The 13,519-nt window shown below is 41.8% G+C and overlaps 1 protein-coding gene across 1 annotated transcript; it reads right to left on the reverse strand.

Moving 5' to 3' along the window:
* Positions 1–4,863: 4,863 nt before the first annotated feature.
* Positions 4,864–11,851, reverse strand: LOC124084798 (uncharacterized protein C2orf78-like). The gene is made up of 3 exons (XM_046432172.2): positions 11,716–11,851; positions 7,607–8,368; positions 4,864–6,779 (listed from the first exon to the last, which is right to left on the reverse strand). The coding sequence occupies exons 1-3, from the start codon at positions 11,810–11,812 to the stop codon at positions 4,864–4,866; spliced, it is 2,775 nt and encodes a 924-aa protein (XP_046288128.1). The 5' UTR covers positions 11,813–11,851.
* Between the last annotated feature and the right edge of the window lie 1,668 nt (positions 11,852–13,519).

The raw sequence follows: 13,519 nt of genomic DNA on the forward strand, positions 1-13,519 counted from the left end.
TTTAAAGGGCTCTGTTGGTCCCATCGTTTAGCTATTATAAATTGAGCTGCTGTAAACATGAATGTGTCAGCATTAGTATAGTATGCTGATTTTAAGCCCTTGGGGTATATGCCACTCAACAAACATGTACTGATCAGCTCTTATTTTTGAGACACTGTTTAAGACATGGGACACATGGAAATGAACAACATATGAGAAAATTTTGTGCCCTCAAGGGTCTTACATTTTAGGAATTGACGGGCAAGGGAGTGATGGAAAGTCTAAACCACAAAGACAACAAAGAATTAAATTACACAGTGTATTGAAAGGTTCACAACACTGTAGGAGATGTGGTCCCTGGTGAAGGGAATCAGATGGAAGGAAGGGAGAAACCCTGAGAGGTGATTGCAGTTTCAAAGAGTGTAGTCAGACAAAGCCTCCTTGAAAGGTACAATTTGAGAAGAGGCTTGAAGGAGGTGAGGAGTGTTTTTTAGGCTTAGAACAGCAGGTGGGCTCAGGGGGTCTGGACTGGAGTGATTGAAAGGGAGCATAGCAGTGGAGCAGGCAGAGCCAGAGTCTGTGAAGCAGTACAGCCTGTTTTTGTGAATAAAGTTTTATTAAAACAGAGCTAATGTCCATGTGTTCTCCTATTTTGCATGGCCACGTTCATGCTACAAGTGCAGAGTGGAGCTGTGGAGACAGAGACAATCTGGCTCACAGACAGTTATGTATTTACCATCTATCGGTCTTTTTATGGAAAATGTGTATGTCCCCTATCATGGATAGAGAAAGGCAGTAAATGGTTAGGGATTACGTTAGAGCAGAAATCGGGGAATGGAGTTAGAAGTGGGTAGGTTCTAGATGTGATATGAAGAGAGGGTAGATGAAATTTACTAAAATTCCAAGTGTGTAATTGGGAGAGAGAGAAAGGAGTCAAAGAATGTCGAAGATTTCTGGCCTGGACAACTGGAAAGATGACCCTATGGAAGACAAGGAAACTGTGTATAGACCCGACACCCCACCCCCACCCACAGGGGAAGGAGAGCAAATAGGAGATTCCTTCTCTGATGTGTTCAGAAAGAAGATACAAAGAAAAGAAAAAGACACATTTAGACTAGAAGCCATGTCCCCATTCTCCACCTATCCAGCAGACTACTCCCTTTTCCTGTGGCCAGATGTCCCTCCCCCACGAACCTTGAGATTGCTTCTCACTCAAACACCAACATAGCAAGCAAAGACACCAGGTGCCATGGTCGTTACAGGTGACTCACAGTCTGCCTCAGAGTCTTAACTAGTCTGGGGGAAACGAAGCTCTGCTTCAGGGAACTGAAACCTGCAATATCCCCAATTTAAAATAATTATGTTATCCATCAAGATTTCAGAAACATGCAGGCAGCAGTGCAGTTTGGAGTCTCCTAAAACAAAGAGAAGAAAAAGACACATTTGGCCTAGAGGCCATGTAAATAGATGAAAGAAAGCCAAACCCTGGAGTAGCATTTACCACAAAAGTAGAGAACACAGTGTTCCCTAGGAACCTCAGAACAAGAGGATAGGGCAAACCACCAGCAGGAGGCACCAGACCTGCCTGGCAGCAGCACTTGCAGCAGAGGAAATGGGAGACAGGAGGCTTTCAAGGCTCCAGCAGGCATTCCTGCAAAGCCCTGTGGGCCAGCAGGAGAAGAGCAGCTGAAACAGAGGGGTTCTGGCCAACCCCAAAGTGAGTGCAGTAGGTCTCCTACAATATGTATTATACGATGTATAATCAATATGGTACAACAGCTATTTACATAGCATTTACATTGTAGTTACGATAAGTAATTAGAGATGATTTAGATCATTTGAATGTGTGCAGTCTCTCTTCAACTCTGTGGAATTTGGTGTCTGTGAGGGGTCCTGGGTGCAATTCTCTGTGGATACTGAGGAGCAGCTGTAAGTACAAATGTCCCACATTCAAATCGGAAGGGCTGACGCTGTCCAGCCCCTAAACTCTCTTGAAAAATGAACAGCCAATGCTCCTTTTCAGGACAAGGCCTCACCCAGAGGAGAAATCGCTGGGAGGAACAATAGACACAAAGGATAAACCTCCGTGTGGAAACAGCCAGAAAATTTTAGAAAATAAGTTGACATGTTTTTAATACTTCAAGAAGGAAGAGGAGGAGGAGAAGGAGGAGAGCAAAGGGAGAATGGGGAGGGACAGAACTGGAGGGAAGAAGAAGAGGTGGAGGAAGGAGAGGTGGAAGTTGCCGTTCCATCACATAAGAAACTCTATCCTCAACCATGCTTTTACAAAGAAAATGAATTTTGCATAAAAGTGCATAGCAAGAAAAGAAGGAAACCAAATCCCAAATAAAGGTATTCTAAGAAACAGGAGAATAGCATTCTTTCAGACGATGAAAACAAGTCAGAAAAGAACCCCCTAAGCACAACAGATGGTAGCCCACTCTTTCAAAACTAGCTAAAAAACAGAAGGCCAGGCAATGCAAAATAGGACAGAACCTGAGAGGGGAATGGAAAATTATATCATGGATATAGCTTTCTGTTTGGGATTGTGAAAAGTTTTGGATTTGGATAGTGGATAATGCTTGAACAACATTGTGCATGTACTTAATGCTATAGAGTTAGCCACATAAAAATGGTTGAAATGTTAAGTTTTATGTTTCATAATAAAAAAGAACAACATAAGTGGAAATTAGATGAGATGGTAGAAATCAAAATAAGACTAATCTAAAAGGGAAAACATGAATGAACATAATAGATAATATCTAAAAAGAAAGAATAATGAATTAAAAAAAATGAAACACATGATAAAAAATATCCCAGAGACCTGATAAATAGGAAAAGCAAGAAAGCCAGGCAAATTCTACAAAGAAGAATGCAAATACACATAGGAATTTAATATGTCATAAAGGTTACATTTCAAATCTGCAGGTCAGATAATTTAACAAATTGTGATACATACATTTTGGGGTTAAATATCTCTGGAAGTTTCCAAAATGTGGGAAAAGGCGATGTCTCCTGTGGGAAGAGTGGTGAAGATGGTGACTGGCAATTTTGAGGGAATGGAAAGCTGTTGGGGCTGCTGGGTCCTGCAGCTGTTGGCAGGTTGCTCCTTGTGCATGCGCACTGTGCTTGCGTTGGGTGGAGATGGTAGCCAAGGAGTGATTATTTTCTTGTGAGCTTTGGTTCATGGTAATGGTCCCTGAAGACAGCGCTTGCCAGAATCAATGGAAGAGGACCTGACAGGCTTCTCAGTTCAGTATTTATCCCCCCTTTCAAGTGTGAGCTCTCTCCTCACCCTCTACCCCAATGTCTTTATGCTGTGCTCTGAAAGCCTGGTTGGCTGCCTGCAGGGGGCCCTTGCCAACACTGAGGACTTGAGGACACAAGCCTCAGATTGAGGCCTTGCTTCTCGACTATTAGTAAAGTGTCAGAGTGATACTGGCCTTGTGTGTGAAGGTTAATTCAAGTAGTGCATCTTTGCAGACCTGGTGCATGGGTGTTGAGTCAATGGTGATTTATTCCAGGCCATGTTCTGGGTGGGCCTCATGCTGCTGCAGTTCACTTGGCCAAGTCCCAGGTTATCAGCTTCCCTCAGGGTAACTGTGAACCCTCTGACACCCCTGGTAGATTCCCTGTGTTTTGTATTCACCTTTCCCAGCTAGGGAAAGTGACCCAAACATGGTGGAGATGTGCCCTGAATCTTCTTTTGTACAATGCCTTTCAGGTAGGCCCCAAACTAGGCCATTCTCCATGAGAGTTTTTTGTTTGATTTTTGCATTTCTTCTGGTCAACCTGAGCCCGTCTCCTATCATTTTCAACTTGATTGACATTTTATCATTTTAACCCTAGTTTCAAACATTGTGTTATTGGTCAGCCATTTTACCAATTCCTGATTCTTCCAGTAAGTCCATACATCTCTCTTCTTTTTGCCTTCCTAGTGCTGGATCATATGCCTTCCTGTTCCCCCATTCCTAGCCATTACTTCTATTATCCTGGCCAACTTTGAGTTCCTTTCTTCTCATGCAGGCTGTGATCCCCTCCGCTACCAAACTAAACCACACTGAACAGCCATTCAAACTCAAAATTCCTGTTTATTATCTATTAATCAATTCCATTACATTTCTCTATTCAATTTTATTAAGTTTTAAAAGTATATTGGAATGAGTACATATTCATACGTCTATGAGGACAAATGTTTGATAGCCAAGTGGTAACACAAGGCCTCTTTATTATCTATTAACCAATTCTATTGAATTTCTTCATTCAATTTGACTAAACTTTAAGAATATATTAGGATGAATACATTTGTCTCTTTGTATCTACATATTTATAAAATTTGTATCTACACATGTAGAAAACTATGTGATGCCCAAGCAGTACCAGAAAGCATCTTTATTACTTATCTCTCAAACAATTCTATTACATTTCTTTATTCAACTATATTAAGTCTTAAAAATCTATAAGTGAATACCTTTGCATCTATGTACCTCTCTGTATATATATATGTGGAAAACTACTTGGTATTCAAATGGCAACATAAAGCCTCTTTATTATTACCCTCTAATCAATACTATAGCATTTCTTTATTAAACTATATTACCTTTTCAACTGTGCCTAATGAATAAATTTTCATCTATCTATCTATGTGTATATGAGAATACTATTTGGTACCCATGTAGTACCCAAAGGCCTCTTTATTTTCTAACAATTCTCAGTGGTATCAGAAGGCCTCTTTATTATGTATTAGTGAATTATATTACATTTCTTTATATAATTTTATTAAACTTTGAAAGCATCTGAGAATAAATAAATGTGTATCACTCTATCTATATACATGTGGAAAACTATTTGGTCCCTAAGTGGCACCACTGATCTCAGCAGCTCTTACATTATGTAGCCATAGTAGCGAGAAATCTCCATCTCTCTTTCCCTCTCAATGAAGCACTGCACTCTCCCCAAAGCAGTGTACTTGGCAGCATTCTCCCGCTCTTGTTGAGCCTTCTTCTTCATGGCTTCCCGCTCTGGCCTCTGCTGTTTGGTGATGGGAGTTGATACTACTTGCCCAGGAACATTGGGTTTCCTCCATGGAATTGGTTGTAAGGCAAAGTCTTGGAGTAGATATTGGTTTTGAGACTTGAGCGGTTGTGACTGGGGCTTGGTCCCAACATTGGGAACTGGTTGCCAATGGAGAGAAGTGCAAGATGATATTTTGTAGGGTGCAGGCCCAGAAGCAGCAGACCGAGGGACACTAGGCTGGGTAGAAGCGCTCATACCTGACTGAATGGCATGAGTCAAAACGGGCTGAGCTGGCTTGTCAGGACGCATCCAAGATGGGTTGGCAGTAGCTGGTTGGGATTGATTGACTGCCATGGGTTGAGCTGAGCTAGCGGGACCAGGCTGGGCAGGGTAAGCCCCAGTGGGTCTCCGTGAAGCCAGAGACTGTGGCCTCCTATTGATTACTGGTCGAGGTGGAGGTTTCTCCAGGGTCAGAAAAGGCAAAGGTACCAATTTAACCTTCCCAGGTGGTGGAGGCTCATAAATGGATGGAGCGGGACCTTCTCCTTTAGCGCTGATATCTGGGTTCTGGGCTTTGACTTGTGATTTCTCAGCACGCTTATCCGCCAGCCATGGTTTCATAGCTGGGCATGGACGGGGGTCTTGGGTACTGCCTGAGTTTCCCGGGGCCCGGGAGGAAGAGAGCCCAGTTTTCTTATCATTCTTCTTCCCCAGTGTGTGGAAAACCTGCACCGACTCCAGCATGTGCATGCCGAGACAGCTCCGAGGCTTTTTAAAGGTCTCTTGGCAAAGCTCAGGTTGGTTCTTCTTCCTCTTCAGTTTGGGCAGAGTTGGCTTCTCTTCTGCCTTGACTTTGTTGCCTGGCTTCTTCTTCTCCTCGGCTTTCCTGGAGTTGTTTTCTCTGGTCCTCTTGGTCTTTTCCTGCCCATGGCCCTTAGCCTTGCTGTTCCTGCTGGATGCAGCTTCCTGAGCTTTGCTGATAGAGTGCTTGGCTGTGTGCACAGGGGCCCTACTACTGTCTGCATCCCTGTGAGCAACTTCTCCTTCCAATGTGCACTCTTGGTCCCTTGGCTGCATTTTGGCCTGAGGAGTTCCATCAGGAGACTCTGAGGCTTTATGTTTGTTCTTCCTCATTGGCTCACTAGGACCCTTTAAGGCGCTTGTGATTTCCTGACCCTGATTCACCGTGATGGCTCTGGTGTCATTGGATTTTGTTATTGTGGGACTTTCAGGTTGGTCAAAGTCTTTTAAGGAACTGAAAAGCTCAGGAAGTTGAGTATCCCCCAGCAGTGCAGTGAGGTCTGCAAAACCACTGCTAAATTCAATCCCATTTTCAAGTGTGCCTTGGCCCTCAAGACTCAGGCTATTCCTTTCTAGATGGATATTTTCAGAATGTGGCTTCTCCTCTTGGTCCAGAGGACCAATGGAGGCCAGAAGCTGGTTGATTTCAGGGATGTCTAAAGGGAGTAGTGGAGGATCCTGGTTCTCCATGGCAATTTGGTAGGCATCCAGTGGTTCTGAGAGCATGGTGTTAATCTCACACAAATTCTTAATCTCTGTTTGTTCCTGGCTTTGATTTGGAGGCAATGCCAAGAAATCAGTAGAACTCTGGACTGGAGTTACTGTGGAAATGTCCCCAAGTTCAGTTTGTGAGTTTTTCTCAATTATTTGGCTTTTTCTGTTATTGCAGATGTATGGGAATTCTGGAGGCTGTGGCAGACAAAATGTCTGACTTGGAGGTTGCAATCCCAAGGAAGCCTCCATCCCTAGGGAAGTTTCCATCCCTGCAAAGGAATCAAGGACGATGGTAAGTAGGATGCTCCCCCTTCCCAGAAACACACTATTCAGGGAAACCACCTACGGTGGAGAAAGCATTTCTATTAGCTCTTTTTAAGGACCACTGACAGGTATCTGTTAAGAGTTGCATATTAGTTACAGGTGATCCCTTGAAGTCTTACTTTTGGGCTGGTCCATCACCATGGCAGCATGGGTTTCTGGTAGAGCACTTGTCTCGTCTGTGGGAAACACCGAAAAACTGTTTCATGAAGTCTCTCATTCTCATATAGGGGCCTCTCAATTCTCTCCACTCTCCCCAGAATGTAAGAACTCTTAACACCATGAACTAGGTGAGGGTGGAGCTGTTGCTCATGAAATCAGTGTGAAAGGTCAGGGGTTTTGGACTCCTGCTTTGGACAGCATCTCTACATACAGAGGTTAAATCCTTCAGTCAATTAAGGAACAATTAAATTGTCACACCCTGATATGTGTTGATGTATTTTTCTAAACCAAAGTAAAATTAGGGAAATATATTTATAGTGTGGTTATGTAGCTGGACTGAGTGCAGGACCCTTATCCGCCAGCCATGGTTTCATAGCTGGGCATGGACGGGGGTCTTGGGTCCTAGAGGTCTCTTAAACGCATGGGTGGCCATTATGGTGTGCTGCATGCTTCTCTTACAGAGTCTGAAAATGGGGACTGCCGAACAAGATTGTGGTTAAAATCTCAGCACTTGAATTCTAGGGATGTGTGGACTCACAGTTACCAGCTGAAAACTGGACCCTCCTTTCGAATGGTAATCTTATTCCTTCCCCTTTTTGCTGTTTGTACTCACCTTGAAAATTTGTTCCTTCTATACTTTGAGTGGACACAGAGTAGTAGGTCACAGGTGTAGGGACTGATGGTAGGACATTTGTGGGCTGAACTTCCTTCAGCACTGTCACCATTTCTGGCTGAGGGGCAGCGGCACTAATTCCTGCATATGGCACAGAGCCATAGGATTGCAGGCAGGGCCAATGTTCTCCAGAGAGCAGAGTCCCCAGAGAGTTTTGATCATAGTAGTAGACCTGGCTTCCTTCTTGGTGGGGTAGTGAGAAGCAACGTCCTTGATTTGGAATCTGAGTTAGTGTCACCTGGATGAGCCTACCAGATAGTAGTGGATACCCAGGGATCATGACATTGGCTTCGGAAGTTTTGTCATACTGGGATGTCATAGATAGGGAAGAATCTGCTGTATTCTGGTCAGTGACAGTCAGATTAAAGTCCCCGAGTGAAGATGAGCTCTTTTCAGCACTTCCTGGGATATACCACTCAGAAATACTTGGATAGGGGGCAGGTGCCATGGGAGTCTGGATCTGGCCAGTAACCCCAGACACCATGGCTGTGGTAGCATGTTGATAAAGGTAGGCACTGCCCATGAGTGGCTGGAAGGAGGTGCCACAGGTTGAGGGCAGTAACCATGCTGAAGTGGCAGCTGGAGCAGAGGCTCTGGAGAAGTTGCAGACACTTCCTGTCCCAGAAGCTGCATTGGTCACCACAGGAAGAGAGAGCTGCAGAGAATCAGCATTTCCATGTAAAGAATAATTTTGGAAATTTTCTGTAGGAAGAAGAGGGTGGTGAAAATATTGATGAGACAGACAGATTCTTATAATATTTGAGGAATAATGACATCTTAATGTTGTAGTAATCAGGAAGGCCCTCATTCCAATAATCATTGAGAGACCCCAATTCACTCCATTTAGGATGGCTGCAAGTACGCTTCTGATTACCTGCCTTTTCTCTCAAATTGGGCACAGAAGTCCCAAGTGGTCTGCTTCACACATTGTTCCCTAAAAGCATCCTTCTACCTGTCCTACCTTTCCTTTGAGCCTGCACTAGTATTGACTCCTGAATTTGCCCTAGAACTGAAGCATTTTCAAACTCAGAGAAAACCCCAACATTACCAGTTACCAAATGAGTCCTCCAAGGGTCAGTGAAGTGAGATCGACTTGTTCAAAATCAGCAACAGATTATGGAAACTTACTCCCTGGCCAGGACTCTTGTTCCAAAGACCAGAAATCTGGAGAAACAGAAATTTGTTTTTCCCTGTGCATAGAAAATCGAACTGATATCACCACAGTGATCTTTAGTATCTCCTTTTGTTTGTCCAGGTCACATGATATTTCCTGGAGTTCAGTTTTACCATCCAAATGATAATTTAAGCATCATTCTTTGCCCTCTTTCAGCCTAACTGCTGATCCTACATGAAAATGACTACCCGAAATTCAGTTTCTCAAGAAATGCTTCTTGAAAGAAATTGAAACTTTCTGAGCTTCAGGTTCCTCATCTTTAGTGTGGTTATAACAATACCAACAGTGATAATTCATCCATGAATAAAAGTGTCATATTACATAAGATTCATGTGGGGGCTGAGATTATGGCTCAGCGTTAGGGCCCTTGCTTAGCACATGTGAGGCCCTGGGTTCAATCCTCAGCACCATGTAAAAACAAATAAAATAAAGGTATTGTGTTGAACTACAACTAATAAATAGATATTACAAAAAGTTTCATTTGGAGGGAGTTACAGTATGTTCTGGAAAGATAGAAGCAAAAGTCAAAACCAGCTCAGAACTAAAAGGAATGACTAGATAGTAATGAACATATGTATATGTAGCAAAAGTGAGTGGATATCAAATTTGCTAAGAAATGAGTTCTGTTATCATTTATACAATATTATGAATGTTTCTCTTTGATTTTAGTGAATACTGTTAATCAAAACAAAGCTCATAATTGAAGGTGAGTTTGAATGCATTCTCAAGCAGTACATATGGACAGAGAAACTATACTAAAAATGTGTGTAATTTTAAGTAAAGTGAACACAAATTTAAGTAAAGTGAACAGATGGGTAGCCACGTGGAGAAGCGAAAACTAAAGCCAAAACCCATGATGAATCTGGGCATGGTGTGGTGGGCCTCTGGTCCCAGCATGTGGGAGCCTGAGGCAGTGGGATTGCAGGAAACCAGGAATTCAAAGCCACTCTGGGCAATTCAGCAAGATCCTATCTGAGAAAACAAATAAAATATCCTGGAGATATAGCTTGTGGTAGCATGCTTGCCTAGCATGCATGAGACCCTGAGTTCAATCCTCAGACCTAGAAAGAAGAGAAGAAAGGAAGAAAGAAAGAATGAATGAGAGGAAGGAAGGAAGGCATAAGGAGCAAGGCAGGGAGGGAAGGAGAGAGAAATGGAGGGAGTGAGGGAAAGAAGAAGGAAAGGAGGACAGAAGGAAGGACACAAGAAATTTTGTACATACTAGAGAAAAAAACAATAAGTGTAAAGCAATTTCATTACTGTTCTTGTTTCTCTTCCTCTAAGGATTACCAACACCAAATAAAAGACATTAATTCCACTAGGTAGATATTTCAATTAATATAAACACATTTTCTGATAATCCTTTTGGTTATTAAAAAAACCAGAAAAAATGCTTTAACAAAATCATAGAAGCCTAGTTTATTATCACATTTAGAGAAAAATCTTGTCCCTAAAGTCTGAAAAAACCATCACAGTATAATAAAATAACAAATTTAAAACAATTTTTGTCTTTTATTCTGATATTTTCTTCTCCCTTTTATATTAAAACAAAATTAATACAAAAATGTTTGAGCTACCCTATACCCCAGCCCCAAACAATTATTTGAAATGTAGACAAAACAAAAAGTGTTCACATAATTATTTAAATAAACTTGGAATTAGAGGTGTGAGCTTGAATTTTTATTCTTATATAGTTCTTTCTTTCGGTTCTTAGATTTAGAAATCATCAATGACTCTTTATATATTGTCTGTTTTAGAAAAAAAAAACCGTTGTAAAGATGGAAAACAGCTTCATCTTGACAGCTTATATCTCACAAAGGAATGTGTCCTTCTGATGCAGGTTTGGACAAAACATTTTTTAGAAATCCCTGTAGTTTAAAATCAGAACAAAATAGGACATGGAAAATGCCATTTCCCCAGCTCTGTCTAGAACCACTTTTCTTGGCATGTTTGGACGAAGAATAATTTCTAAAACATACTTCTAACATGTTCATGTTCAAACTGTCAACATCATCTGTGTTGAAAGAGATCATAGAAAAACTGTAACAGCCAAGTGTGACTTTTCTGATAACCTGCTTACCCCAGTGATACCCTAATTCAAGTCTTAGTTTCCTTGCTGGTCTGTTAATCTAAACATTCTCTAAACCAGCCTCTGGGAAGATTCAATCTGTGCTGTCTGTTGGTTTAAATAAAATCTTTGCTTTTCTTCCACATCCATCCCAACCCACCTCTTTTTTCTTGAGAACATCATTCTCTTCATCTCTATTATTCTAACCTTTTCTTCTCCTTTATTTTTATATTTTCTTCCTCCACCGAGTTCCTGTTGCCTTGTGCTTAAACAGTCACAAACTTGCTTTCCCAAGAACATCTGCCTCCTTACAGCCCTGTCCTCCTGTTCCTCTCTCCCTATTTCTCTTTTCAGCTAGTTTAAACAGAAAACTCCCAAATATGTGAATGTCCCTTTTAGGAACAGCACTAAATTTGAAATACTGAAGTAGAAATCTGGTGAAGGGAAACTGTTACAGAGGAAACCTCTTGGTTTCCACCCTGCCTAGGATTTGTCTCTTTCAGTTGAAACAACACAACCATGAAATCTGATTTCATTCTCTATAAACATGCCCCTCAAGATGCAAGAAAAGTAAGGGACCAGAACATGGGCAATCTGTTATCCTCATGTAGCAAATCAGGAAACAGATTTTGTGAGAGAGTAAGATAGTCCAGTTCTATACCTAGTACATGTCAAATTCCAAATGAAATTAGGTGTCCAGATTTCTAGTTCTATCCTTTCCCCTATTATTCTAAGCTCTTTTGACTCCATTAGTAAATTGAGGCAGGTAAAAGTCTAATGAAAAACTTTAAAAGTTTCTTTACTCACCTGACATGGTCAGAGAAGAGGTCACATCAATTGTAGATACAAAGGATGAGGAGATCACCCCAGAGGATGTGTGGGTGGCTGAGGCTAGAGAATGCATGTTTCCCAATATGGAGTTCACTGGTCACTGTTTACTGGCCACTCTAATGACTGGTTACTGGTCACTGGTCACTTGCGATGATCCAAATTTGTTTACAACTGCATGGCAAGCCTAAGATTCTAGCAGGTGGCAGTAGGTTTGGTGGGAGAATGATGTCACAAAACTGGCCGTTTAAAAGTATGAAGTAGCCAATAGAGTGGTCAGACTCCCAAGGAGAAGGTGCGATTGGGTGGGGAAAATGACAAGAGAGTTGATTGGGTGGAGAAAGTGACAGGAGAGTTATAATAGAAACTAAATGGCTCAGTTCTGGTAGGTGAAGCCCTGCAAGAGGGACATAATGGGCTCACCCCATGGCTCCCTTCCTTCAGGCTCTTGTGTTAGGGATATCATCTCCATGTTCCTCTTATATGTTCATTAAAATATTATGAATATGTTATAAATTATGTTTCACAGTATAAGAGGTAATAGCGATACATTACTCTATTAACATATGCAGTTAACATCCCTGGAGATGGAAGAAAGAGACATCTAGGTTGAGCAAGTATAGTGGTTCTGGAACCACAGAAGTTGATTTGATTAGTGAAGTTACTGCAGTATTCAAGGATTCAGAAAGGGGTTAAAAAGTTTTTTTTTTTTTCCTAGTTGTAGATGGACCCAATACTTTTATTTTATTCATGGGTCAAGCCCAGTGCCTCACGCGTGCTAGGCTAACGTTCTACCACTGAGCCACAATCCCAGCCCTAGGGGGAAGTTCCTTGAGTGCATTCTCTGGGGAATGATGTGGCCCAAGATTCTCTTTAGTTTCTCCTGATCCCTACTTTCTTTGGCCTGGGCTGGGCCAGGTTAGACTGGTAACTCTCTTCTGCTCTCCTTCCCCCACCCCTCTTCATTGTAGACAGTTTTTCATGGACAAGCCTTGAGTCTGCATTCTTGTACATATTGATATTACTTTATTTTGACTTCCAGAAGCAGGGGTCTTTTTTTCTGTGAGTTGATTCTTTGAAAAATGAACTCTGAACAATAGCAGCAACTCTAGAGAGGTGGAAGACTTAGTTGACTGTAAAATTTCCCTCTCTGGATTTTTGTTGTACTCCTTTAACTTATAATTTCCTGAGGACAGCTCCTTGGTCATGTAGACTTTCTGCCATGAGCCTCTTTCATATGTGAGAGGCACTGAGGATCCTTTCTCTCTTCTTATGTAAGTGAATCCAGTGTGGCAGTTACTGTGACTTCCTCCCCCTTGCAAACAGCCTCTATAGAATCTTGGGCTTCTTACATTCTTTGCCTTGCATGTTTGGGTGGAAGGCCAGGAGAAAAGTTAAAACATTAAGAGAACATAAAAAGTATGGATAACATCAAGAAAAGAGAGGTTAACATGGACTTTTAAATTTTAACTTTTTGTTAGAAACAAGTGAACTCATTGAGGTCTCATTTTGTGTTAATAAAAGAGGCAATTGATTTTTTTTTTTTTTTTTTTTTGCTGTGGGGACGGGTCCTTGGAATTTAAACCAGGGACACTTTCCCATTACCTCACATCCCCAGCCCTTTTTATTTTTCTTTAGAGACAGGGTCTCACTATGTTGCTTAGGGCCTGATGGATTTGTGTAGACATGTAAAGAGAGGCTTGTGGAAAAAGCATTGTGGTTATGCTGTGCACCCAAGGAAGAGGTGTGTCTGTTCAGCCCAACTTCATCTAAATTGGTTTTG

Source organism: Marmota monax, unplaced genomic scaffold, assembly GCF_021218885.2.
Source record: "Marmota monax isolate L192 unplaced genomic scaffold, Marmota_monax_Labrador192_F-V1.1 WCK01_AAM20220418_F8-fsc00106, whole genome shotgun sequence".
Taxonomy (NCBI): Eukaryota; Metazoa; Chordata; class Mammalia; order Rodentia; family Sciuridae; genus Marmota; species Marmota monax.

Excerpts from the sequence above, each read along its gene's own strand:
- LOC124084798 (XM_046432172.2), bottom strand. The coding sequence starts at position 11,812 with ATGCATTCTCTAGCCTCAGCCACCCACACATCCTCTGGGGTGATCTCC. Across the intron at positions 8,369-11,715 it reads CTCTTCTCTGACCATGTCAG|AAAATTTCCAAAATTATTCT; the intron begins GTGAGTAAAGAA and ends TTCTTCCTACAG. Across the intron at positions 6,780-7,606 it reads AGAAGGAACAAATTTTCAAG|GGATGGAAACTTCCCTAGGG; the intron begins GTGAGTACAAAC and ends ATTCCTTTGCAG.